This window comes from Rhinopithecus bieti, unplaced genomic scaffold, assembly GCF_001698545.2.
Source record: "Rhinopithecus bieti isolate Rb0 unplaced genomic scaffold, ASM169854v2 scaffold_2314, whole genome shotgun sequence".
NCBI lineage: Eukaryota > Metazoa > Chordata > Mammalia > Primates > Cercopithecidae > Rhinopithecus > Rhinopithecus bieti.
In genome coordinates this window covers 2,353,513-2,380,225 of record NW_016803781.1, presented here as the reverse complement: position 1 = coordinate 2,380,225, position 26,713 = coordinate 2,353,513, and the positions used below count along the sequence as shown (strand labels likewise).

The 26,713-nt window shown below is 46.2% G+C and overlaps 1 protein-coding gene across 3 annotated transcripts in view; it reads left to right on the top strand.

Annotated features, from left to right (window-relative positions):
* The window catches only part of MYO18B (myosin XVIIIB), a 289,444-nt gene that overhangs the window by 44,687 nt on the left and 218,044 nt on the right, over nucleotides 1–26,713 (top strand). For all 3 annotated transcript variants that reach the window (XM_017853159.1, XM_017853151.1, XM_017853143.1), the window contains 3 exons: nucleotides 18,996–19,169; nucleotides 22,027–22,117; nucleotides 24,394–24,586. In XM_017853159.1, the coding sequence (XP_017708648.1) occupies nucleotides 18,996–19,169; nucleotides 22,027–22,117; nucleotides 24,394–24,586 (458 nt within the window). The remainder of the gene's footprint in view (nucleotides 1–18,995; nucleotides 19,170–22,026; nucleotides 22,118–24,393; nucleotides 24,587–26,713) is intronic.

Here is a 26,713-nt window from a genome sequence, read left to right as displayed (position 1 = left end):
TCAGGCTCCTGGCTTCCCGTCTTCCCCATCCTTTCTGCCCCTATCTGCTGTCATGCCACAGCCAGCAGAAACTCCCCAGTTCACACATTTGGTAGGGTTACTTCAACAGAGCTACCGATGACGCGGTATGAGGGCAATTCCAGCTGCTCTGGTCCCTGCGCACCTCTCCCGCCTCAGTTTGCACCCATGATGCTGTGGCTCAGCTGCAGAGGATGTTTTCAGTTTTACTGTCTTGCTCTTCCCTGCAAGAGCTGTGGTATGGCAGTCTTGTCCTCTCCTGTTCTCCCTACTTCCCTTTGCCAATGCCTCAGCTCTTGATTCGAAAGTCACTGCCCCCACAAGCCTTCCCTGGCCCTGAACAAGCTCTGGTTTTCCTGCTCTGTATGCTCGAGGCATTCCCTGGCCTCCTTTATTTGTTTTTCATGTGAGATGATTGATTATTGGATTAATGTCTGTCTCCCATGCTGGGCTGTAGCTCTGTGAGTACAGAGGTCTTGTCTGATTCTGATAATCGTTGCATCCCCATGGCCTAGCACAGGGCCTGGCACATAGTATGTGCTCAATAAGTATTTATTGAGCCATGTGTCTTCTTGGCAACTCTCAAAGGAGGGAGAGGTCACCCTGGAATTGAGGTGAGATGAGGGATGTGAAGGGGTTGTGCACTTAATCACATTGGCAGCTGAAGGAGAGGGGCCAGGCAGGAGGACAGACAGACAAGAGCACTGAACGACAACCACCCTGCTCCTGTGGGCATCCCCTCTTGCTCTTACTCTAGGACGCCTCCCATCACAGCACACGTGGCTCCTGGGCTTAGTCAGTTTATTACAGATTTATCTCGAGAGTCTGGGCACAGCTGACCTTTGGATCTTAAAAACCTGCTTCCATGGTGGCAATGAGACTGCATCCCTCCCTCTGTCTACATAGTATCCACACCTCCTTTCTGTCTCTCTGGCTTGCCATCACTGATGGGTTCCTGGGGAAGGCAGCAGGAGGGGGCTCTGAGGGCCAGCACCACATGGCAGGCAGAAAACACCTGGTGATTTGATAGTGGTTGATTTGCTGCTCACCAAAGCTCATGGCTCAAGCCATCACTCCAGGTCCATTAGATAACAATTCTTCCAAGCTCATGCTTCTCTCCTTTGGCAAAAAGTGGCCTGTGGAACGATTAGCTGGTGCTTGTGTATTTCGTATGGCAGTCAATGGATGCTTTCTGGAGCTAAACTTGGTAAAGAGAGAGTAGGAAGGAGGGGAGAGCTGGCGTCCCAGAATTGAACAGAGCAGCATTCAAGTCCAGGTTTGCTGATCACCTGGCAGTGTGATTCACCCTGTGTCAGAGACTTTTCATCTCATTGGACCTCAGTTTTCTTGTCTGTAAAATGATAATAACCTCACCTACCTTCTACAATCATTGTACAGTCAGATAATAAATGTTTAATACTTGGCATATAGGAAGTATTCAGTAAGCAGTAACTCTTTTCTTTGCAAAGCATTTTGGCTGTCAGTTCTTTCTGTTGGCATTAAAGCCTGCCTCTGAGATGGGCTTGATGAGAGTTGTTAAACCCATTTGGTGAGTGAAGAACTTGCACCTCTCAGAGGTGTGGCTCCTCATCTAAAGGCATGAAATGAAACTTCTGTGTTAGAGAACAGGTTCAGAACCAGAATCCAGTTTTAGACTCTCAACTCAGTGCTCTTTCCGCAGCTTAGCAGAAGGCCCGAGAGGCCAAGGGCAGTGTAAGGCAGTGGTTAGAGCACAGTCTAGCGTGACACAGACCTGGGCTCAGATTGAAGTAAGAATTCCAGCACTGGCTGGCTTTGTGGCTGTTCTGTTACAGTGCTGCCGAAGGAATCAGCCCCAAAGCCCATGGCTTAAACAATCACTTTATTATTTCCCAAGGCTTCTGTGTATCTACACGTTGGAAGGGCTCAGCTGGGAGGTTTTGGCTTGGGGTCTCTTATGTGGCTGCAGTCAACTGGTGGCTGATGAAGCATAGGAAGGCTGGAGTAGCCCATTTCCCAGGCTTCATGTGGTCTCAGGTCTCTCCCCGTGGGCTGGTTGGGCTTCCTTATGGCATGGTGGCTTCAGGACTCCAAATGCAAGTTTCCAGGAAGCAAGATGGAAGGTGCATCACCTTTTCTGAGCTGCAACATTTCTGCCGTGTTCTGTTGGTAAAAATCATGTCACAATTTCAAGGATGAGCAAAACCAAATTCCACCCCTAGATGAGGGAGCAGTGAGATTCTAGGGCGTGTAGGATGGGAGCTATTGGTTTGGCCATATCTTGCCATAGTGACCTTGAGCAAGTAACTTAAGCTTTCTGAGACTTAGTTTTCTGAGTCTCACAGGTCTGTTTTGCAGATGAACTGAGATGCTATTTGCCAAGGGCTTTGGGGTACAGTGCCAGGCATATAAGTAAGAGTTAGGTTTTAAAAATCATAGTGTTGCAAAGTTTCCATAGCCAATGCATCCCGGCTCCCTACTGAGGTGGAGATAGAATGGCTCCTGAGACTTTTGCTCTCTGCTTTATTATCAGTGCCCCCGACCATTCTGTGAGACCTCCAAAAGACCTTCTTCCTACAGAAGAGTAAATCAAGGATGAACTCTATGTCCTCTTTGCAGCAAGATATGATTTCTCTGTCTTGGGGCCTCTTTTTTTGTATGAGATTAAAATCAGACACAATCCTCTTCCCAGCAGTGACCTCTGTTAAAATCCTTTCCAAATTTTCCCTGTTCTCCACGTCAGCCCCAGGGCCGGGGATCACTTTGCATAAATTCTCACTTTTAATTCTCACAGCAACCCTGACAGGTGGGGAAAGAATCACCATTTTTGTGGTCCAGGATGCTGAGTCTCAGGATCTTGCAGTCTTTGTCAAAGTCAAACAAGGTCTAGTTTTCCATCCAGCATGTGATGGAGCCAAGGTCAGAACTCAGTACCTGTCTGCCTCCAAAGTTCTTGCTCTTCTCCACTACAAGGCCACCCAGCTGGCTGAGCTGGTGGGTACGTTCTGGGTGCTAGGATCTCCACCCTCTCTCCTGAGAGTGCCTTCTCAATTCCATCTAATCTCCATCCAGTCCTCAATTTGGAAGGTTGTCTCTGTAAGCAGAATCGAGGAGAGCTCAGACTTGGGGCTAAAGGCATGGGTTTTTGAATCAGGCTGACCAGTGTTCAATCCTTTTCTCCTGCATAGTCCAGGTGACTCCTTTGACCTCTGAGACTCAATGTCCTCATCTGTAAAGTGGGGATAATCAGAGTGCCTGCCACCTAAGGTTCTTGTGAGGCTGACATTATTGAATTTGAGTATTTAAAGCTCTGTCATTGCTATCATTGGCATTATTGTTATTAATGAAAAATCGGTCCAGGACCCAGGAGAGTTTTCCTCAGCAACGTTTAGGAGAGGCTGACCTGGGCTGGTTTTTTTTTTTTTATTTTGAGATAGAATCTTGCTCTGTCACCCAGGCTGGAGTTCAGTGGTGTGATCTTGGCTTACTGCAACCTCTGCCTCCTGGGTTCAAGCAATTCTCTGCCTCAGCCTCCCGAGTACCTGGGATTATAGGCGCCCACCACCACACCCAGCTAATTTTTGTATTTTTAGTAGAGATGGGGTTTCACCATGTTGGCCAGTCTGGTCTTGAACTCCTGATCTCATGATCCACCTCCCTCAGGCCCCAAAGTGCTGGGATTACAGGCGTGAGCCACTGCGCCCAGCCTGGGCTGGTCTTTAACCTTCTCCTATCCCTGTGGTCCCGTAGCTGTAAGAGTTGAAGTGCGTCTCCCTGGGGAGTCAGACTATTGGTCACCCTGCCTCTTGTCCCTCACCACTTGACAGAAATGACAGTAATGTTCGGAACTCGAAATGGCAACAAGGATGAGTGATGCTTGTCTTGATGGGGGCTTTGCTTGGTTTGCTTTTTTTCTAAAGGCTGATGGGTTATTTAATTTATTTGTCTCTAAATTTGCCAGTCTACTTGCTGCTGACCCATTGCTTAATATATGACACAGTCAGAACCATATATAACCCAGCAAGGGGTCCCATAATGAGGTGATGAAGGGAGGCTGCTATCTAGCCGGCACCTCACTCCCTGCCTGCCACCATCATAAAGAGATCAGTCCAGGAATGGATGGGGCTGTAACTTGGGGAGTCAGGAGGTGCTCGTGGGGAGGAGAGACAGCATCAATAATGACAAGGGCCCAGTCCCCCACAGAGCTGGGATACCCCAGCACCAGTAGCAAGGACAGTCCATCCAGGGATAGGAGGAGGTGGCTGGATGCTCTCCAAGCTGTGGTAAGACCTGAGAGTAGACAGTCAGTGATAGTCACAGAGGGACTGTTAACATAACACAATGACCATATATTCAAGAGCTTTGGGAAGTGTTTTAACAGTCTTACTGTTTTAAAGCAATCGTATGAGGAATACATCAATGTTGTCTGTCTACAAAAATTGGAAATAGTCCAGAAGAATAGAAAGTTAAAAAAAAAAAGGTCTTTCCTCATACCCCAACCCCAAATCCCATTGCTATCAAAGGTGACTACTGTGAACAGTTTGGGGTGTGCCCTTCTTTCAGGTTTTTTTTTTGAGACGGAGTCTCGCTCTGTCGCCCAGGCTGGAGTGCAGTGGCGTGAACTTGGCTCACTGCAAGCTCTGCCTCCTGAGTTCACACCATTCTCCTGCCTCATCCTCCCAAGTAACTGGGACTACAGGTACCCACCACCACGCCCAGCTAATTTTTTTGTATTTTTAGTAGAGATAGGGTTTCACCGTGTTAGCCAGGATGGTCTTGACCTCCTGACCTTGTGATCCACCCGCCTTGGCCTCCCAAAGTACTGGGATTACAGACGTGAGCCACCACGCCTGGCCGCCTTCAGGCTTTTTTTTTTTTTTTTTTTTAAATAGGCTATAATTTATTTATTTATTTATTTTTTGAGATGGTGTCTCTCTGTGTCACCTAGGGTGGAATGCAGTGACATGATCTCGGCTCACTGCAACCTCCGCCTCCCAGTTTCAAGCGATTCTCCTGCCTCAGCCCCCTGAGTAGCTGGAATTACAGGCATGCACCACCATGTCCAGCTAATTTTTATTTATTTATTTGTAGAAACAGGGTTTTACTATGTTGCTTAGGTTGGTCTCAAATTCCTGGCCTCAAGCGATCCTCCTGCCTCAGTCTCCCAAAGTGCTGGGATTACAGGTGTGACCCACTGTGCTTGGCTGACTTTAATTCTTAAAGCATTTTAGATTTACAGAACAATTGAACAGAAAGTACAAAATTCCTACGTACCCCTTCTCCTTGTCCCCACAGTTCTCCCTATTACTGATATCTTGTGTTGAACCAATATTGATACTCTGTATCAGCAAAGGTCCATAGTCTACACTCTTTCTGTTGTGTTCTTTCGTGGATTTTGACAATTATATGTCATGTATCCACTGTTATAGTATCATACAGGATAATTTCACTACCTTAACCTGGCTAGTTTTGTTTTTTTTTTAAACTTTTTTTTCTTTTTCTTTTTTGAGACTGAGTCTCACTGTGTTGCCCAGGCTGGAGTGCAGTGGTGTGATCTCGGCTCACTGCAACCTCTGCCTCCTGGGTTCAAGGGATTCTCCTGCCTCAGCCTCCCGAGTAGCTGGGATTACAGGTGCCTGCCACCACACTTGGCTAAATTTTTTGTATTTTTAGTAGAGACAGGGTTTCACCATGTTGGCCAGGCTGGTCTCGAACTCCTGACCTCACGTAATCCACCCACCTCGGTCTCCCAAAATGCTGGGATTACAGGCGTGAGCCACCGTGCCTGGCCTTTTTCTTAAACTTTTGATTTGAAATAATTATGCACTCCCAGGAAATTGTAAAAATCACACACAATATTCCATGAAACCTCTCCCAGCAGCCCCCAGTGAGGGCATCATGCATAGCTGCGGTACATATCGAAACCAGGACACTGATGTTGGTGAATTACTGTAATCCAAACAGCCTTTATCTTCAGACCTCGAAACTGAGCATTTAGTTGCATCTATGCATTTAACACATATATGTGGATTAAGTGGTTGGTTATTGCTTTTTATGCCAGTGGGTTCGCACCATCTTTGTTCTATGCCTTTTGCTTTTTTCACACATCATATCTCGCCTTGGGCCTCTTTCCACATTGCTTCATAGGGATATTTCTGATTCTCTTTGTCAACTGCAGGGGACTGTCCAGAATGAATGGGCCTCTGTGTATATGACAGTTCTGTTTATGAGCATTCATGTTGTTTCTTGCTTTTTTGGTATTATAAATAATGGCACACTGAACATCCTTGTGTACAGACAGTTGTGCGCATTTTCCTGGCAGTGGAACTATTAAGTCGGGTGTGTCCAATGTTTAACATTTCAATGAACCCTCCCAATTCACCTCCCTGGATGTTATTATGGGCTGGTTGGCTCACTTAGCCCTCACAAGTCTATGGGGTAAGTACTACGGGGTTATCATTTCCATTTGTAGGTGGAGGAGCTGAGGCTCAGAGAGGTGCAGCCACTAATTCAGGGTCACACAGTCCCAAGTGGCACAAAGCTGGACTATCTGTCTGCCATGTACTATGTCACTGGGAGTCCGAGGAAGGCTTGGCATTTTTAAAGGGACCTGCTGTTTCCACTTTAAGGATGCTGTGTCTGTCCTCTCCTCTAAGACAGGCCTGTCCTGTCCTTGTGTCTCTGGGCTCACATCTATTTCCTTAGGTGAAGCATGCAGGGCTCAGAGGAGCCCAACCAGGTCCCCATCTGGTGGCTTCTCACTGCAGCTCATAACTCTGCTTGGCTCTCCTCCAATTCTAAGAGGCTTCTCCCTTCCTTCTCCACCTCCATTCCAGCTGCTTCTACCCCTTAATGAGGTGAGCTTCACCCTGTAACAAGGTGCTCCAAGCCCAGAGTATATTTGCTTTCCCTACGTTTTTCCTGAGGGTGCTGATTAGAGTTGGTGTCTGGGACCCAGCTGGCTGCGACAGCTTTGTTTAGTTCTACAAGCTCTGAATTAAAGGGCGTGAAGAGTGGTGGAGTCAGGAGAAGCGGGACTACTGCAGGGCTGGGCCTAGGCTTCTCTGTGCAGAGGGCGTTGGACAAGCAAGCTCAGCCTCCCAAGGCCTCAACTTGCCGGGGCTCCGCCAGTTCTCATAGAGATCTCTCTGCATGGTTGAAAAAGCGAGGACACTTGGCCCTAAGAGCATCCCTGATGGGTGGAGTCCAAGGGCTGGAAAGGGACTTGGACTGCAGCCAGCCTAAGCCCCTCTTTGAACACGGCAGGGACGAAGACTCAGAGAAGGGAAGAGACTTTCTCAGGGTCACCCAGCGAGGCTACAGGGGCCTAGAATCATGGTCTCCTGACTCCTGAGTGAGTGCTCTGTTGATCCTGTTTGGCTTCCTCTCTCCTTCCCTCCTTTCTCCTATCTCTCTTCCTTCTCTCCTTTCCTTCCCGCCTCTCTTCATCCTTCTCTTCTCTCCTCCTTTGCTTCTTTCTCATCTCCTTCTCTCTTTTCCCTTCCCTTCCCTCCCTTCTTTCCTCTTCTATCCTCCTCTTTCCTCCACTTCTTCTTTCCCTCTACCTTCTTTTTTTTTTTTGAGACGGAGTTTCACTCTTGTTGCCCAGGCTGGAGTGCAATGGCGTGATCTCCGCTCACTGCAACCTCCACCTCCCGGGTTCAAGCGATTCTCCTGCCTCAGCCTCCTGTGTAGCTGGGATTACAGGCATGTGCCACCATGCCTGACTAATTTTGTATTTTCAGTAGAGATGGGATTTCTCCATGTTGGTCAGGCTGGTCTCAAACTCCCGACCTCAGGTGATCCACCTGCTTTGGTCTCCCAAAGTGCTGAGATTACAGGCCTTAGCCACTGTGCCCGGCCCCTCTCCCTTCTTTTCTTCTCCTCTGTGCCTATTGGATGATAAACCCTCACCTTCCACGATGAAATTTCAGTCAAATTAAGAAAGATGGACCCAGGCTATCTTGGATGGTAGATGAAGCTGGGGGAAGAATTCTGGGCAGGAGACAACCAAAGTTGAGAGTGGTCAGTTCCACTCAAGAGTTTCTAGAGGCAGAGACCCTTGAACCAAATCTTGAAAACAGAATAAATTAGGGAGGGTGCTCTAGGCAGAGGAACCTGAATGGCAAAGACACAATGGCTTGATTCAGCGTGGAGCAGGTTCAGGGTCCTCCTTCTGAATGCAAGGCCTAGGGCCTCTGTCTTCCTAATCATAAAACATCAACCTAAGGGCCCCTGCACTGGTGCTGTGAACTTAAGGGCTCTAATGGAAACAGGATTGCCATGTGGCCTAGCATCCTGGAGATTTCATCGATCTGTCCTTGGATAGCCCTGTCACCTCCTCTGCCCCATCCTGCCCAAATGCCTTCCCATGGCTGCAGGCCCTGTATCCTCTGCCCTGCCCCAGCTAGTGGCTTGGCTCTCAACCTGACAGCTACTGCAGCCAGGTCTATTGTGGGCCATAGGCAAGGATTTATTCTGCATTTTCTGAGCATGTAGAATTTATTCATAAAGCTGGAATGGCTGGTCAAGATGTAAACAATTAAATATTAAAAAAAAAAAAAAACTTGCTGAGAAGTGGCGATGCTGGAAGACGGAGCTCACTGGTAGTCCCACACCTTGGGAAGGTGGGGTGAGGAGGCTGGGACACCTAGGGGACCCCAGTTTCAGACTAGTTGAGCCACTTATTTGTTGAGTAGCTCTGTGAAAGTTTCTACCCTTCTTCTGGGCCTCTGTCTCTCCTAAATAATAACAGCAGCTCACATTGAATCAGTGCTTACCGTGCGCCCAGGCACTGTTCTTTTTTTTTTTTTTTTTGAGACAGAATTTCACTACTGTTGCCCAGGCTGAAGTGCAATGGCGCAATTTTGGCTCTCTGCAACCTCTGCCTCCCAGGTACAAGTGATTCTCCTGTCTCAGCCTCCCAAGTAGCTTGGATCCAGACACTATTCTAAGAGCTTTGGCTACTTCAATAATCTCATGGAGTAGATGCTATTATCTTATTTTACAGATGAAGAAACTGAGGCTCAGTGGGGAGAAAGAACTTGCTGAATGGGGTGGACTAGTTGCTCTCCATGGTCCCTTTTTACCTTGATTACCAAATACCCTATTCACCCCTTTTTGGAAGGGAGATAGTGATGGCTCAGTGAGAACTCCAATACGTATGAGTTCTGGACTCGTCATTCAGAGACAAAGCATAACAATGCTAGCAATAACAATGACAATGGCAATGATGATGGAATGAATTGTTAATATTTACTAAGAATTCGTCTTCTGCTAGACATGATTTAATTGTTTTGCATGGATTATTCCATTTAATCCTCATAACTCTATGTGGTAGATGATACCCATTTTATGGATGAGTAAGTGAAGGCTCAGAGAAGCAAAGTAAGTTACCTAAGGTCATGGACATAGGGAAAGAAAGAGCCCAATTTGGGACCAAGAGGTTCTGTCTTTAAATCCCATACCCTTATTCTTTACATCACACTGAATTGCAGGGTTCATGGCCATACCAATAAGTGAAATTGGTAATCATGCCTTTTTGTATGGTTGTTGCATTGATGAGATTACATGCTTAGCACAGGCTCAGATGCATGGTGAGTACTCAGAAAATGCCAGCTACTCTTGGGCTTCCCTCGGACCCAGGAAATAGCTTTAAAGGGGACAGTCTGATAGGCCAAATGGCCCCCGCTCAGCCTGCCTTAGCGAGGGGCATATGAATGTGGAAAGAGCATTACAGGGGACCATCTAGGTCTGGCATTGGTCCTGGGCTCTACCTTGCTAGCTGAGTGCCCTCAGGCAAGTCGCGCATAGGCTTGCAGCTGGTCCACTCTTTGAGCCTTTGCCCCTGCAGGTGCCCCATGTGACATCTTCCAGCCAAGGTCTGCCTGACGACTCTGCTCCTCAGCTTGGATCACCTGCTCTGGGACACACTTATAGGTAGCTTGACACATTCAATGTCTTATTTCATTCTTAAAACAACCAGATGGGAGAGTAGCTACTCCATTTCACAGATAAGGCAACTGAAGCTCAGAGGGCTGATGTCTCCACTTGAGATCTTGCAGCCAGGTTGAAATTGTCTTTGGAAAACCAGCTTCCAGTTCTTTCCACAATTCCCACCACCTCAAAGATGTCTCATCCATCTTTCTCCTCCAGCTTCTTGATCAAATTAGTTTGAAAGACCCCCCACAGGCTCCCTTCCGCTTGTAAATTCCCCATGCACGTTGGCATATTCAAGGTTCTGAGAAGTCCTGCAAGAAGGAAACCTGTTTTACTGAGTTTAGTTTGATGTTGCTCCAACTGATTTGCTCATAAAGCCTTCTTTTCCCCCAAACACCTGCTTGTAGTCTCCAGAATGTTGGGAGTGGTCTGTGCTGTGTTCTCAGTTGTTAAGGTACGGGCAATGATTCATGTTGGATTGTGTGTAACTCAGCATCAATTTATAGACGGCACATTGGCCAGGCCTTTGGACAACTTTCTCCAAACCCAGTCAGGTGGAACAATATGTCCAGGTTTGTGGGGCTGCATGGTACCTGAGGGCAGCAGGACCTGGAAGGAGCCCTAAGAAACAGGAATGGATTTGAAGTTCTAGCCTCCAAGAATGAGAAGGTTACATTTTCCATGTTCTCAAAAATAGAACTTTTCTGGATGTCCCCGGGCAGAAAGCCACAGCTATCTGAAATGGATTTTCTCCCGGGGTTTCTCTTTCTGACCCATTTGTCATTTTTAAGGGTGGAAATCTCCGAGTGGGATCATAATAGAGTTGACATGTACTGAGTAGGTTGTGTGTTATGCATCCTGCCTGTATAACCTCATTCATTCTTCCTTTTTATTGTTATTATACTTTAAGTTCTAGGGTACATGTGTACAATGTGCAGGTTTATTACGTAGGTATACATGTGCCATGTTGGTTTGCTGCACCCATCATCAACTTGTCATTTACATTGGGTATTTCTCCTACTGCTATCCCTCCCCCACCCCCTGACAGGTCCCGCTGTGTGATGTTCCCCACCCTGTGTCCCTGTGTTCTCCTTGTTCGTCTCCCACCTATGAGTGAGGACATGTGGTGTTTGTTTTTCTGTCCTCGTGATAGTTTGCTTAGAATGATATAACCTCATTCGTTCTTCACAAGCACTCCATGGAGTAAATTCTGTGTCATTCCCATTTTACAGAGGAGGAGACTGAGGCTCAAAGTGTTGACACGACTTTGCCAACATCATGCGGCTTTAAGCAATGGAGGTGGGATTTGAACTCAGGCAGTCTGTCTCCAGAACATTGCCTTTTCCTGTAGCAGCTACAGCCTTTTAGACTTATCTCTTCTCTATAGGTGGCCTCCTTCCTCACAGGCCTCCGAATTGTAAACCTCTGTGTGAGGAAAAGTGAACCAGATGCAGCAAGATTATAAATAAGTCACATAATGTTGAGTAATTCAGCAACAGCACAGCTATTGTTGGAAGGAGAAATAACTTGGTTATTAATAAAAGCAGGAGGCCACAGTAATTGATAGCAATTGAACTCATGGTGCGTGGGGAAGAACAGCTATGTTATTTCTCTCTCTTTCTCATTTTCTATTGACAAAAAGGGAAAAACCTGCCTTTGCAGGTGGATTTGAGCAACTCAGAAACTGCAGTTTCATTACTTTCCCTTGTTCCTTTTCCTCCCTTCCTCCCTCTTCCTTCCTTCCTTCTTTCCTTCCTTCCTCTTTCTCTCTTTCTTTTCCTTCCTTCCTTCCTCCCTTCCTTCCTCTCTTTCTTTCTTTCTTTCTTTCTTTCTTTCTTTCTTTCTTTCTTTCTTTCTTTCTTTCTTTCTTTCCTTTCTCTCTTTCTTTCTTTTCTTCCTTCCTTTTCTTTCTCTCTTCTCTCCACTTCCTTCCTTCCTCTTTCTTTCTCTTTCTTTTCTTTCCTTCCTTCTTTCTTTCTTTTTCTTCTTTCTTTTTTCTTTCTCTCTTTCTCTCTCTCTCCTTTCTTTCTCTCTCCGTCCTTCCTTCCTCTCTTTCTCTCTCTCTCCTTCCTTCCTCTCTCCCTCCCTTCCTCTCTTTATTTCTTTCTCTCTCTCTCTTTCTCTCTCTCTCTCTCTTTCTCTCTCCTTCCTTCCTTCTTCTTTCTCTCTCTCTCTCTCCTTCCTTTCTTCCTTCCTCCCTCCCTTTCTCCCTCTCTCTCTCTTTCTTTCTTTCTTTCTTTCTCTTCTTTCTCTCTTTCTCTCTTTCTTCTTTCTTTCTTTCTTTCTTTCTTTCCACCTGTATGGCTGGCCACTCTGCCCTGCTTCACACCCATTCTGCCACCGAGAGAATTACTGACTCAGCCCCGCCCGTGCTGGCATATTGGTTGGAGGCTGGCCTCATCTCAGACATACAAATGGTTCCTAGGAAATAGAAGAGACAGAGAAAGAGCAGTGTGCCAGGCTGTTGTCTTCTTTTTAGAGAGGCTTCCCTTGGCCTCCATAATAAGGGAAGATCCAACCAAACCTTGCTAATATGGTCATGTTAGGTCCCTACAGCCTCAGGGGCTCTCTTAGACGTAACACCTTAGCAGGAGTGCAGATGCTGAGTTAAGTGTTCGAGGGCAAAGGGTTCATGCGGGAGGTGAATCCAGGAAGGACCAGGAGGGCAGTGAGGGAAACGGGGCAGGAAGGCAGGAACTGTGGGCCCACCTGCCATGGGGACCTGTTTCTCCCTAGCAACTGGAAAAATGGCTGACAACCAAAAGCACACACCAGAAATGATCTCAAAAAGGCTGTGCATCTGGCTTTGTGCAACGAAGTAGGAAGAGCAGAAACAGGAATTGGACCCAGATCCGATTTGGGCCAACACCCATATTATTGCCCAGTTCCTTTTCTCCATACCACAGGTGCCAACTCAGGGTTCTTTACCTCCCCTGGGAAGACAGTTTGGTCACCACCCATGTCTAAGCAAAGATAGAAGAATCCATGGGATTGGATTTTGTGCACCGGCCAGCCTTTGGGGAGCTGATAGTAGAAGATACTTTTCCTGGCAAAGCTCCCTGTGTGCCCACCTGGATTGCACCAGCAGCATGCATCTCAGCTGCACCTGCAAATATCCCCCCTAGGTGAGGCAGGATTTAGAGAGTCCAGCCAGCTTCCATTAACCACTCTTCTTTTCAGAAATATCAATTACCAATTTCCTTTATGACTTCTTCCAGCTCATCGAGGCCAGAAAGGTCACTACAATTGCAAGTGTTTAGAGAGCAGGCGTGGAGTAGAGCAAGAGGGGACAGGACCTCACCTACCTAGAGAGACATCTCTTATTTAGTTCACTCTCAATCCCCAGCACAGGAAGAAGAAAGTCTCATTCAGTGATAATAGCCTTTAACACCTCTCTCTAATATTTGCTAATCTCCCTTCTTAACAAAGAGAGAGCAGACTTCAGGCTCACAGGTAATCGTATTTAATTAGAATCTAATGACATTATTGTGCTTATGTAATTTCGTTTCTACTTTCTATTTATGGCAGGTAATAATTCTCATTTAACATAGTGTGATAATATTTCTGTTTACAATTTATTGAAGTGAAAATGAAAAGTGAGTCCATTTAAAAGTAGAATCAAAAAGATATGACAAAAAAGATGATATCTGAAGGACTGATTTTGGTGAAAATGTAGTTCTTCCACTTAGTATCAGCCTGTTTTCTGGTGACTTCTCTCAGTTAGATTTTTTATCTATAAAATGGGATTAATAATAGAGCTTTTTAGGACTCTTATGGAGATTTAATAATAATAATAAGTAACTACAACTAATAAGTACTGAGCTTTTTCCATGTGTCACTCCTGGAACAATAACACAGGCTTTTTAACTGTAAAAGTCATGAGCTGAACAAAGACGCAATGTTGAATAAAATCAGGTAAGTGAATGAGAACTGTTATCATCACCATCACCATCATCATCACCACCATACCATCATCGTCACCATCAACACTCATATTGCCCCATCATCACCACCACACCATCATTATCACCACCATACCATCATCGTCACCATCAACACTGTCATATTGCCACCATCATCACCACCACACCATCATCATCACCATCAACACCGTCATATCGCCACCACCATCACCACCACCAGCACCATCACCATCATATCACCACCACCATCATCACCATCATCATCATCATCACCATCACCGTCATTATCACCATCATTACCATCACCATCATCACCATTATATCACCACCACCACCGTCATTATCACCACCATCATCACCATCATCATCACTATCATCACCATCACTATCACCATCACTATCATCACCATCATTCACATCACCATCCACCTCATCACCATATCGATCACTCATATCACCACCACTCTACATCCATCGCACTACATCACCATCATCACATCAATCACATCATCCCATCACACCATCATCATAACCATCAACCTTTATTCATCACCACGCATCGTCATCCACCATGATCCCATCATCACCCTCATCAGCCCATCCCCATCCATCATATCACCATCATTTCATACCATCTTGACACCATCACCTCTCATAACGCTCGATTACCATCACACCATCACTCTATATCATCATTCATCACTCACCCATCAGTCACCATCCACCATCATCATCACCATCATCCACCATCATCATGATCCCATACTATGACCACCATTCATCATCCCATCACCTTTATCATCCCACTCATCATCACCATTGACACCATCACCCTGCATCACCATCACCATCATCATCATCCATCATCATCACCAATCATTGCACCATCCGCATTCATCATCACTCATATTTACTATCGATCCCACCATCATTACCATCATACCATCATCATTCTCACGCATCACCATCTACCATCAGTCTAGTCACCATCCAGTCCAGTCATTCCGATCACCACCAGTCATCATCACCATCACACTATTTCATCAACCCCCCCCCCCACCATCATCATACCATGATCACCATTCACCACCATCAATCACCATCACCACCATCATCATCACCATTCATCACCATCATTGCCACCATACATCGTTACCAATCATTCACCGTCACCATCTTTCATCATCAACTATCAGTCACCATCCCATTCACCTTGCATATCATTCATCATCCACCTGCAATCACCATCTTCCATCATCCCATCACCATCATCACCATCATCATCACCATCGTCGTCACATCACCATCATCACCATCATCATCACCTCGATAATATCGATCACCCCATCATCAGCCATAACCATCACCATCTCATATTTCATCACCATCATCATTCCTCACTCACATCACCACCATCCATCCACCATCATCACCATCACCACTCACCATCACCATCTCACATATCACATCATCACCATCATCATCATCACCATCACCAATCACCATCATACCATCATCCACCATAACATCATCACATCTCACCATACCATCACCTATCACCATCATATCTCCATCATCACCATACCAACCATCATCATCATCACCATCATCACCATCATCATCACCATCAGCATCATCACCATATCATCACCATCATCATCACCATCACTACCATCATCATCACACCATCATCATCACCCTTATCATCACCCTCATCATCACCATCATCATCACTGTCATCACCATCATCATCATCACCATCAGCATCATGATCATCACCATATCACCATCATCATCACCACCATCACCATCATCATCACACCATCATCATCACCCTCATCATCACCATCACCATCATCATCACTGTCATCATCATCATCATCATCACCGTCATCATCATCTTCTCCATCATTTTTGAAAGTGACAGGATTTTTAAAAATTAGCCATGTTACCTCTGAGTCTCAGTTTCATCATCTGTAAAATGACATAGTCTATAAAATGAGGATAATACAGTGATGCTCTTGTGACCAGTGCAGAGTAATTGGCACATAGAAGGATGTAATACCCTTGGTGACTGGGGCCAGACCTCCTCCTTGGGTAGGGTCAAAGTCCTAGATAAAGTCCTTTTCCAAATTTCTAATTTTGCCATAAGCCAGACTGGCTCATCAGGCTGTCTGCTTGAAGAATTGGGCCCTCATAATCTCTTTCTGATTGACTGAAAAATCTCTGTTGGCGGCTGTGATTCTTATTTCAAAGAAGGAAACACATTTATAGGAAAATGAGAGATGAAAGAAATTTTTTTTTAGTTTTTTTTAAGTTGACATATAGTAAGTGTACATATTTATGGGGTTCATAGTGGTGTTTCTAAACATGTAATATATAGTTATCAGATCAGGGTAATTGGAGTATCCATCATCTTGAACAATGATCAGTTCTTTGTGTTAAGAACATTCAATATCCTCCTTCTAGCTATTTGAATCTATATAATATATTATGGTTAACTACAGTCATCCTACAATGCTATGGAACTCTAGAACGTATTTCTCCTATCTAGCTGTGATTTTGTGTCCTTTAACAACTCTGTCCCTATCCACCCGCTTACCCCCAAACAAACCCTTCCAAGCCTCTAGTATGCTCTATTCTACTTTCTACTTTTATGAAATAAACCTTTGTTTAGCTTCCACATATGAATAAAGAACATGTGATATTTGTCTTTCTGTGCCTGGCTTATTTCACTTAACGTCCTCCAGTTCCATCCATGTTGCCATGAATGACAAGACTTCATGCTTTTTTATGTCTGAATAGTATTGCATTGTGTATATATACCACATTTTCTTTACCCATTTGTCTGTTACTGGACACCTAGGTTGATTCCCTCTCCTGGCTATGGTGAATAATGCTACAGTAAACCTGGGGTACAGATGTCTCTTTGATGTACTGATTTCCTTGGGATAAATGTTCAGTAGTGGGTTTGCTGGATCGTAGGGTATTTCTATCTATAGTTTTCTGAGGAAATTTCATACCGCTCTCCATAGTGGCTGCACTAGTTTACATTCCCAGTAACAGCGTCTAATAGTTCCTTTTTTTTCTTTTTTCATCCTTGCCAGCACTTTTGTATTTTGTCACCCCATCCTACTGGAGTGAGATGATACCTCATTGTGGTTTTGATTTGCATTGATTTGCATTTCCCTGGTGATTAGTAATGTTGAACATTTTTTCATGTATTTGTTAGTGAAAATGTTTTAAGGATGGCACTATTATTTGTTTTAAGAAGTCATTTATTAGTCAGGCGCAGTGGCTCACGCCTGTAATCCCAGCACTTTGGGAGGCTGAGGCGAGCAGATCATGAGGTCAGGAGATGCCATCCTGGCTAACACAGTGAGATCCCATCTCTACTAAAAATACAAAAACAAAATTAGCTGGATGTGGTGGTGGGCGCCTGTAGTGGCGGGCACCTGTAGTCCCAGCTACTCAGGAGGCTGAGGCAGGAGAATGGCATAAACCCGGGAGGCAGAGCTTGCAGTGAGCTGAGATTGCACCACTGCACTCCAGCCTGGACGACAGAGAGAGACTTCATCTCAAAAAAAAAAAAAAAAAAAAAAGTCATTTATTTTATTTTTATATGGATTAAAAAATTAGTGCTCAACCATGGTAAAAAAATTTGGAAAATATAAAATCCCCTTACCTAGCAGTGATGGTTAATATTTAGCTATATTTCCCTTTTATTACTCTTTACAGCAGTTTAGAATGATTCACACAGTTGTTGTCATACTATGACATCATTTTCTAATCTGCTTTCCACTTGGCATTCAAATGTAAGCATTGTCCATGGTATGCAGGGTCTTTGTTGCTAATTTTAAATGGCCTTATAATAGTCCAGAGAGTGGCTCTCCATTGATTCTTTAATCCTGTCTGGTTCCTTTCCCCACCCCGTTACATTCCAGCCACACGGGTTTGCTTGGCATTCCTTTAACACACCATGCTCATTTCTGCCCCAGGATCTTTGCACTGCCTCCTCCTTCAACCTCTGAAGCACTTCCCTGGTTCTTTATGTAGTAGCTCCTTCTCACCCTTCATAGCTCAGTTAATATATCACGTCTTCAGATAGAGCCCGCTTTGACCACCATAGATGCCAAACGACTCCTTCAGTCTCTCTTCATCTCAGCACCCTGCTTTAGTTTCTGTTTGGCAGAGGGCAGAGGGAACTTTATAATTTTATGGCCGGAAATGATCTTATCTATTTGTTTACTTGTCTATTGTCACACTCCCTCAATGGACTATAAGCTCCATGAGGACAGGCACCTTGTTGTCTTGCTTATCGGTGGCAGACACAGTGCCTGTCACATGGAGGGAGCTTAGTCAACATGTACAGAGTAAGCAGATAGCTGGTTAGATGGTTGGATGTGTATTTGGATGAGGAGTTGAAAGATAGGTAGGCGGCTTGCAGGGGGTAGTGCATGCCTGGATGGATAGGTAAATGGATACGTGGGTGGGTGAATCAATCATAATTTTATTAACCATTCCCCAATTTCACATTTAGAGTGCTTCCCCATGATATTTTTAATCACTTTGAAAAAGTAAGCAATGGAGGCCAGGTGCGGTGGCTCATGCCTGTAATCCCAGCACTTTGGGAGATCGGGACGGGCGGATCACGAGGTCAGGAGACCGAGACCATCCTGGTTAACGCGGTGAAACCCCGTCTCTACTAAAAATCCAAAAAAATTAGCCGGGAGTGGTGGTGGGTGCCTGTAGTCGTAGCTACGCGGGAGGCTGAGGCAGGAGAATAGCGTGAACCCGGGAGGCGGAGCTTGCAGTGAGCCAAGATGGCGCCACTGCCTGGGGGACAGAGCGAGACTCCGTCTCAGAAAAAAAAAAGAAAAAGAAAAAAAGAAAGAACAAGTAAGTAATGCAAAAATGCAAATGGCGAGGAAGTCTGATAAGCAAGTCTCTTGGGAAAGCTGACTCCTCCAGGGCCATTGCCTAGGGGCCCAGGCCTGGGCGGTTGTCCAAGCTCCCTGCTGATGGGGCTGGCCTGGAGATTGGGGGAGTGTTGAGATTCTCTGAGGTCCTCTTGGGCGTTCATCCACCCCATGCCTAGGGCCTCACTGCCACGCCTCTGTTTTGTCCCCTGTGCAGTGGGCCGGAAGCAGTTCATGAGGTTTGAGTGGGCAAACTATGCAGCTGAGGCCCTCGGCTGCGAGTATGAGGAGCTGAACACGGCCACCTTCAAGCACCACCTTCGACAGATCATCCAGCAAATGACGTTTGGGCCAAGCCAAAGGGACCTCGAGGACGAGGAAACCAGCTCAGGTACATGGCTGCTGCCTCTCTGGGTGAGCTGGGCCCCCTCTGGGCCAGCTCCTGGGGATACACCAGCATTCTTTAACTTTTTTTAATCAAAGATTTGTTATGGGCCTACGCTATGAAGGCCTGTGTTAGGTGCAGGGGAAGCCATCGTGGGTGGAAAGGGACATTGTTTCTACCTGGTCAATGCTAATGCTCAAATAACTACCTCGGTTCAGTGGTCATGAAGGCTGCTGAAACCTGGCAGGGAGCTCCGCGCTGTGGGGAGGGGATGCCGTGGGCAGGGCCAGTGGACCAGTGCATTTCCATTGGATTTCATGTTTGTTGAGCACCTACTAGGTAGGGGAAAGGCTAGTCTTTCTGTTTGAGGGATGGAAATAAAGCCCAAATGGCTGGTGCGAGGTGGACGGATGGGAGAAGATGAGGGTGGAGAGCAAGGTGTGGTCAGCTCACTAAGGGTTTATAAACGAAGGTTTTTATTCTCAGACCCTTGGGAAGCCATGGAGTGCCTTCAGCAGGGGGACGGCATGATTTGGCTTTAAGAAGCTCAGCCTGGATGAAGGTTGGGGAGTGAGTGGGAGGAGGGAGACCCACTGGAAACCTATAAAAATCACCAGGTGATAGGTGGCGGTGGGAAGTGCTTGTGGAGATGGGGCAGGTGGGGACAGATTCAGGGTCTAGTTTACAAGCTGAGGCGTTAGCTTGGGCCCTAAGAGAAGGGCAGAGACCAGCAGTGGCTGCTAGGATTTTGGCCTGAGCAGCTGGAAGAATGAGGGCGTTTTGAACTGCCATGGGGGAAAAGCAGGAGGACTTTGTACTGTACCTGCAAGGATGTGATCTGCCAAGTCCCAAGTCTGCAGCCTCTGTGCATCTTTGGGAGCTCTCTAAGAGCTGCTATCCTTGAGACAACAGAGTTTGGGATTAAAGAGTAGAAGTGTTGTGAGCTGTGGTTTTGGGACCCGTCTCTTGGAGCTCCTTTGCACTTTTGGCATTGCTTCCACCGTCCAGGGACTTTGGCATGGGGGCTAATGTCACTTGGACCCCATTGGCCCTCTATGTCTCCTTTCAGATCTGTGCTCTGGTGTGAGCTGTGGTTTTCTTGAAGATTACCTCTCCTCTTCGACATACACACACATTCACAGAAGCATGCACACACCACACATATGCACAGCACACTTGTGTATGCACACCTTCGCGCTCCACTATATTACGAATCATCCAAACAGAATCACACATCGAGGTGTAATCTGTACGGGTGGAACAACAGAGCAGAGACCTATTTCACATCAAAAAAATCAGCAACTTTTAGTAGCAATCCCACATACTCTATTCAGACACATACCCACGATGCAACTATTGTGCGAGTGGCAGCGGTGTGTGCTGCTCAAAACATGTGCAACATCGTATTATGGCTCATTGACTATCGAGGCACAATAGGACGAGGACACACTACACAACATCCATAGAAACAAGCGACATATGTGCGACACATATATGCGATCGATGGCCCTACAAAGCGAGCGGAGCAACGTAGGCACAAACACCACACACATACTTAAGGATGGGCGCATCACACACAGGCACAGACACATGCAGTCACCACTTTGTGAGTCTGAGTTAACCTCTCAGGCTGAGGTCTCAAGAGTAGACATTAAGCAGGTAGGGGACCTTCAGGCTTAGGAGAGAGGCTGGGAGGCTGCGGGTTGCCTAGCAACAGCCCAGGTTGGGGGTGGATTCAGAGGAGGGGTGGGAAATGCTTTCGGGGCTGCAGTGGGCTGCCTGGAATGTACAAGCAGAATTACTCCTCCAGGCACTAGTGCGCACCGATTTGGAAACTGTGTTTTCAGTTTTTTAGACAGAACTAAAACTTAAGGGACATAATTTGTGATCTGACCCCCTACACTCCTCACTCTGCTTTGTTCAATGCACCCTAATCAAGGCTGGTGATTGTAATGGGATGCGTATACGTGCGTGCATGTGTGTGTGTGTGTGTGTATGTGTTAGAGCAAAATCGAGTCCACAACTGTAATTATAGTTTTTGAGCTTTTATATTCCTCCTGACATTCTAGGTAGGCACTTTTCCAATCTCATTCAATATTCTTCATACCTGACTTTAAGCATTCCTTTGTATGGGCAGACTACAAATTACCTAACCCATTTTCTATTGTTGAGCACTCAAGTCATTTCAAAAAAGTGATTTTTGCCAATTTAATCAACAATTGGAAGAACCTATGTCCCCAGCAAGCTTTATTTCTCTGACTGTTTCGTTAGAATAAAAGCCTAAGAGTAAAATGATTAGGTCCCACTATATGAACATTTTATGACTTCTAATACAAAATAGCTAAATTTCTTTCCAGAAAAGGAATCATAAACATTTACCGAGTGTCTACTCTATGCCAGACACTGGCAATTTAAAGGTCAATAAACCCAGGGACAGGGTCTATCTTCAGGGCACACCCAGCCTCATGAGGGAGACACAGGTTAATAAAATAACTGTACTAGAAAGATTATGCTATGGGAAGTGCTATTAGAAGCAACGTAGAGCTGGGAATTGGCCTAGTGGTGGCGGTGGTGGTAGTCAAGGAAGGCTTTCCTGAGGAGGTGACATTTGGGCTGAGTCCTGAGGGATGAGCAGGAGATCACTCTGGGGTGAAGGTAGGGCAGGTTACATAGGACCCTGTAGGCCCTGATAGGACACTTAGACTTTGTCCTAAGAACCTGGGGGAAATAATTTCAGCAGTGGAGGGATGTGGCAAGAAAAGAAGGATTTTCTAAGCTAAGTGGCCCCTGCTGCTCTGCAGTGATGTCCTTGGCCCCAGGCAAGATCCCTAACCGAGAATGCTGATTCTGTCCTCTTTCCCAGGGCTCAAGATAACAGGAGTGGAGTGTGTGGAGGGGATGGCCTCAGGCCTGTACCAGGAGCTCTTTGCGGCCGTGGTCTCACTCATCAACAGGTAACGGGGCCTTTCCCTAGGCACACAGTTGGCCTCTTGCAGGTGCACAGATGAATTCACATACCGGGCAGTTGAGCAAAGTGGCAGTTTTTCAGCTGGCGAGAGAGTTTCTAAGGTGGACAATGCTGGATTTAGTTTCCACCTTGGCCACCTACTGGCTGTGTGGTCAGTAAATCAGTTCAATTCTCTGATCTCCCTTTCCTCGTCTGTACAATAGCTCTCTCCCCAAGGACTATTGTGAGGATTAAAAGAAATAATGAATTTAAATAACTCTTCCTGGCCAAACGTGGTGGCTCATGCCTGTAATCCCAGTACTTTGGGAGGCTGAAGTGGGAGGATCACCTGAGATCAGGAGTTCAAGACCAGCCTGGCCACCATGGTGAAAACCTGTCTCTACTAAATATTACAAAAATTAGCTGGGCATGGTGGTGGGCGCCTGTAATCCCAGCTACTCGGGAGGCTGAGGCAGGGAGAATTGCTTGAACCTGGGAAACAGAGATTTCAGTGAGCCGAGATCGCGCCACCACACTCCAGCCTGGGTGACAGAGCGAGACTCTGTCTCAAAACAAAACAAAACAAATTCTTCCTAAGAGTGATTGTAAAAATACCAACAATAAAAGCTAAGCACTTTTGAATGTCTACTGAGGGCCAGGGATTGTACTAATTGTTTAACCTGCTGTGCATCACCGAGTACTCACATGGACCCATTGTACAGAGGAGGAGACTAAAGCTTGAAGGAGAGAACCGAGATGCAAACACAATGCCACATTCTCATCTCATACCTTCAGTTCCCCCTGAATAGCCCAGCACATTGCTCTCATCCATTTATTTTTCAAAATTGTCTTGCTGGGGATGGGAGCAACATGGTAGAAGTTTGGAGTGGGCCGGGGTGTGCCTCTGATGTGCCTCTGCGGGGCTGCAGGCCCGAGGAGGCTCCGTTTTCTATCGTTATGCACAAGGCACTGAGCCCATGCTTGGAAACCCTTGAAGCCGTTTTTTCAGCAGAGCTAATCCAGAGCCTAGGCAAAGGCTTGCCTTCCTTCTCTGTGAAAGCAGAAAGCATAATTAGGCTTCTGAAATCCTGTTAAAGGGATGAGGCTGGCGCGTAGCAACAGAGCAGCCGGGTTTCTCCAAGTTGTCGTGGACACAGAATCAAGCCCCTCTGACGCTGCCGAAGTAATTACCATCTGAGCCCACAGACATATTATCTAGAAACCAAGGGGATTGTGCGTGCTTAGAGAAGGGAGTACTGGGAGTGGGAAATGAACTGCTGGCGGAGGAAACTGCCTTCACCAGTGAAGGGCAGCTGCTTCGAGGTTTGGGTTCTCAGAGGCCACGTCTGTGAAATGCTGCACTGATGATCAAAGTACCTACTACAGCATTTATAAGCACCTAGTAGGTGTCTGTTTTGCCAAGAAATAACCGACTTCATCTTCGTGCATGTCTATGTGGTGGCTGCTCTTATTATCCCCATATTATAGTTGGAAAACCTTGGCAAACAGGAGAAGAACCAAGGTTCAACTAAGGGCCCTGCAAAGCTCCTAGCTGATCATACTCATGGTGATGATAGCAGGTGGCATTTACTGAGCACTAACCACGAGGCAAATTTTGCTTTCACAGCCACGGAAACCTATCACACCCAACCCTCACAACAGCCCTCTGAGCTAGTCACCATCATTCACTGAGACGGTGGCTGAGACGGTGGAGGCTCAGAGAGGTTGGGCAACTCTCCCGAGACACACGTCCTCTCTGTCACAGAGCAAGGATTGAAGCCCACATGTGACTGGCTCTAAAGTCTCTTAAGTCCTGATTTTTGATGTGAATAATCTCTGCTCTGTCCACCCGTACAGATTCATCAGGAGAATACAAGGAGGTGATAGCTTGGAAGAATTTTGTAAACTGATGTATTAAATAAAATAGTTTTTTGATTGTAATAGGCCTCTGAAGAAAGAAAAGGAGGGCCTAGTCTTCACATGGTAGCCAACTTGCTGGGTGACCTTAAGCTAGTCATTTTTTTTTTTTTTTACTTTGGGCCAGTGGGAGGCAGTTTAATTCCTTTAGTCCTTATAGCTGTCCCTGGGATAAACCTACTCATCCCCATCCTTATTTAACAGTTGGGGAAACCCCTGCTCAGAGAGGTTAAGTAGCTTGCCTGAGGTCACACAGCCTGTAAGAATCGAGCTTGGTTTTGAAACCAGTTCTACTGGAGGCTTGGATGAGTGTGCTCCTAGATTCCACGCCATCTCAGACATTCCACCTCCCTCTTCTCTGTCTAGATCCTTCTCCTCCCACCATCTCTCCATGGCCTCCATCATGGTGGTGGACTCTCCAGGCTTCCAGAACCCCCGGCACCAGGGCAAGGACCGGGCGGCCACCTTCGAGGAGCTGTGCCACAACTACGCCCATGAGCGCCTGCAGCTGCTGTTCTACCAGCGGACCTTTGTCTCCACGCTGCAGCGATACCGAGAGGTAGGCCTGGGCTGAAGCAGGGCCTTCACCAGAGCTCCGTGGAGGGTGTGAGGTCAGATGTGAAGTGTGGGATTCCCATTCCCCAGTAGCCTGCAGCTTCACCCTGTTCGGTTCACCGGGGAACAAAGCCCTTTCCCCAGGCCTGTCTCCCCAGACCTCTACTGCTCCCTCCACAGCCCAGCCTCCCCCCACCACCTTCTGAACCCTGCAGCCCAGAAGCACCAAGAAACTTGGACTTCCCCCGGCCTTGCTTCCGTGGCTGTCCTTTCTTTGGGATGACTGCTTCATCCTCTCCCACTTCACTTAAGCAAAAGGCTCCTGCAAGAGTCAGTCTACATGTGCCTGAGTGGGGAATGTCCTTCGAGTCCTGTGGGTAGGTGGAAGCAGTGGGCTGCACACCCCTCTGCAGCACAGCATGGTGGTTCTCACAAAGTTGAAGGTACATGCACCCCAAAACCCAACAATTCCTCTTCTAGGAGGCACCTGAGAGAAACTCTATGTGTGAACCAGGAAGCATGTACAGGCCTGATCCTGCCAGCCCTTATTTTCTCATGAAAAAAGGAAAAAAAAAAGGTTAAGTTAAAATATAAGGCCAGGCACAGTGGCTCATGCCTGTAATCCTAGCACTGTGGGAGGCCGAAGTGGGCAGATCACCTGAGGTCAGGAGTTCAAGACCAGCCTGACAAACATGGCAAAACCCCATCTCTACTAAAAATACAAAAATTAGCCAGGCGCAGTGGCACGCGCCTGTAATCCCAGCTACCTGAAAGGCTGAGGCAGGAGAATCACTTGAACCCGGGAGGTGGAGGTTGTGGTGAGCTGAGATAGTGCCGCTGCACTCCAGCCTGGGCGACAGAGACTCCATCTGGAAACAAACAAACAAACAAACAAAAAAATTACAAAGAAAAGGGCATAAATCAGAAACATATAGCTCAATGAATTTACCCAAATGAACATACGTGTGTCTCTATCACCCACGTGAAAATGGGAGGATTTTCAGTTCCCTATATGACTCCCACCTTCTTCCCTGAAGGTGTGACCACTTTTATTCCAACAAGTGCTACTGCAGAATATTAAAAATGACCACATTGTTCATCAGTTCAATAATATAGAATAATAAGTATTGAAGTTATAGTCATTTCTTTAGTTGGCAATAAAAATAAAGCACCAACATAAATGAATCTCAAACAGATGACGCTGATGAAACCTGAGGTCTGATCCCAACTCTGTCGCTTATTGGCTGTGTGGCCTTAGGAAAGGCACTTACCCTCTCTGACCCTCGATTTTTTTACATGGAAAACAGAGATGATAATTCTTTTGTATCAGTTATGATTTGCCATAGTAATGCTACATAATAAATTACCCCCAAATGTAGTGGTTTAGAAAAAATCTTTGGTTGTTGCTCACAAGTGTCTGGATGGCCTGGACAGCTCTCTTGGTCCAGGATAGTTCTTGAGCTTGTGTTCAGATTCAGATTCAGGTGTCGGTTAGGGTAGATGGCTCTGATGTCTTGGTGGGGCTCTCTCATGTGTGGGATCAGCTGGTCGTGAGCGGATCTAGGCAGGCCTTGTCTGGGGTAACCTTGTCCCTGCTCTACAAATGTCTCATCCTCCAGCAGGCTAGCCTGGACTGTCCTCATAGTGCTGGGCAGGGTTCCAAGAGAGCAAGCAGAAGCAGGCAGGGGACCTTGAGGCCTAGACCTGAGGCTTGCACAAAATCACTTCCACTGTGTTCAGTGAGTCACAAGAGGTCTAAGGCTGAGCATGGATTCAAGGGGTAGGAAAACAGGCTCCACTTCTTGATGGAGGCACTGCAGTGTCACTGCAGAGTATGGATACAGGAACGTGCAGAGAACTGGGGTTGTTTTATGGTCATTGTTACCATACTCCCCAAAGGGACCATTTTGAGCATTTAATGAACAAGAATAAAGAGTGTAACAGCTATTTTATTTTTCCCATAATATTTCACTTATTTCTGATTATCAAAGTAATACATTTTTAATTAAAACAGTGGAAACTTCATATAAGTACAAAGAAGCTAAAGATACAATCTCCTTTAGCCCTCCCATCCAGAGGCAACCACTGTTACCATTCTGTTTTTTTTTTTTTTTTTTTTTTTTTTTTTTTT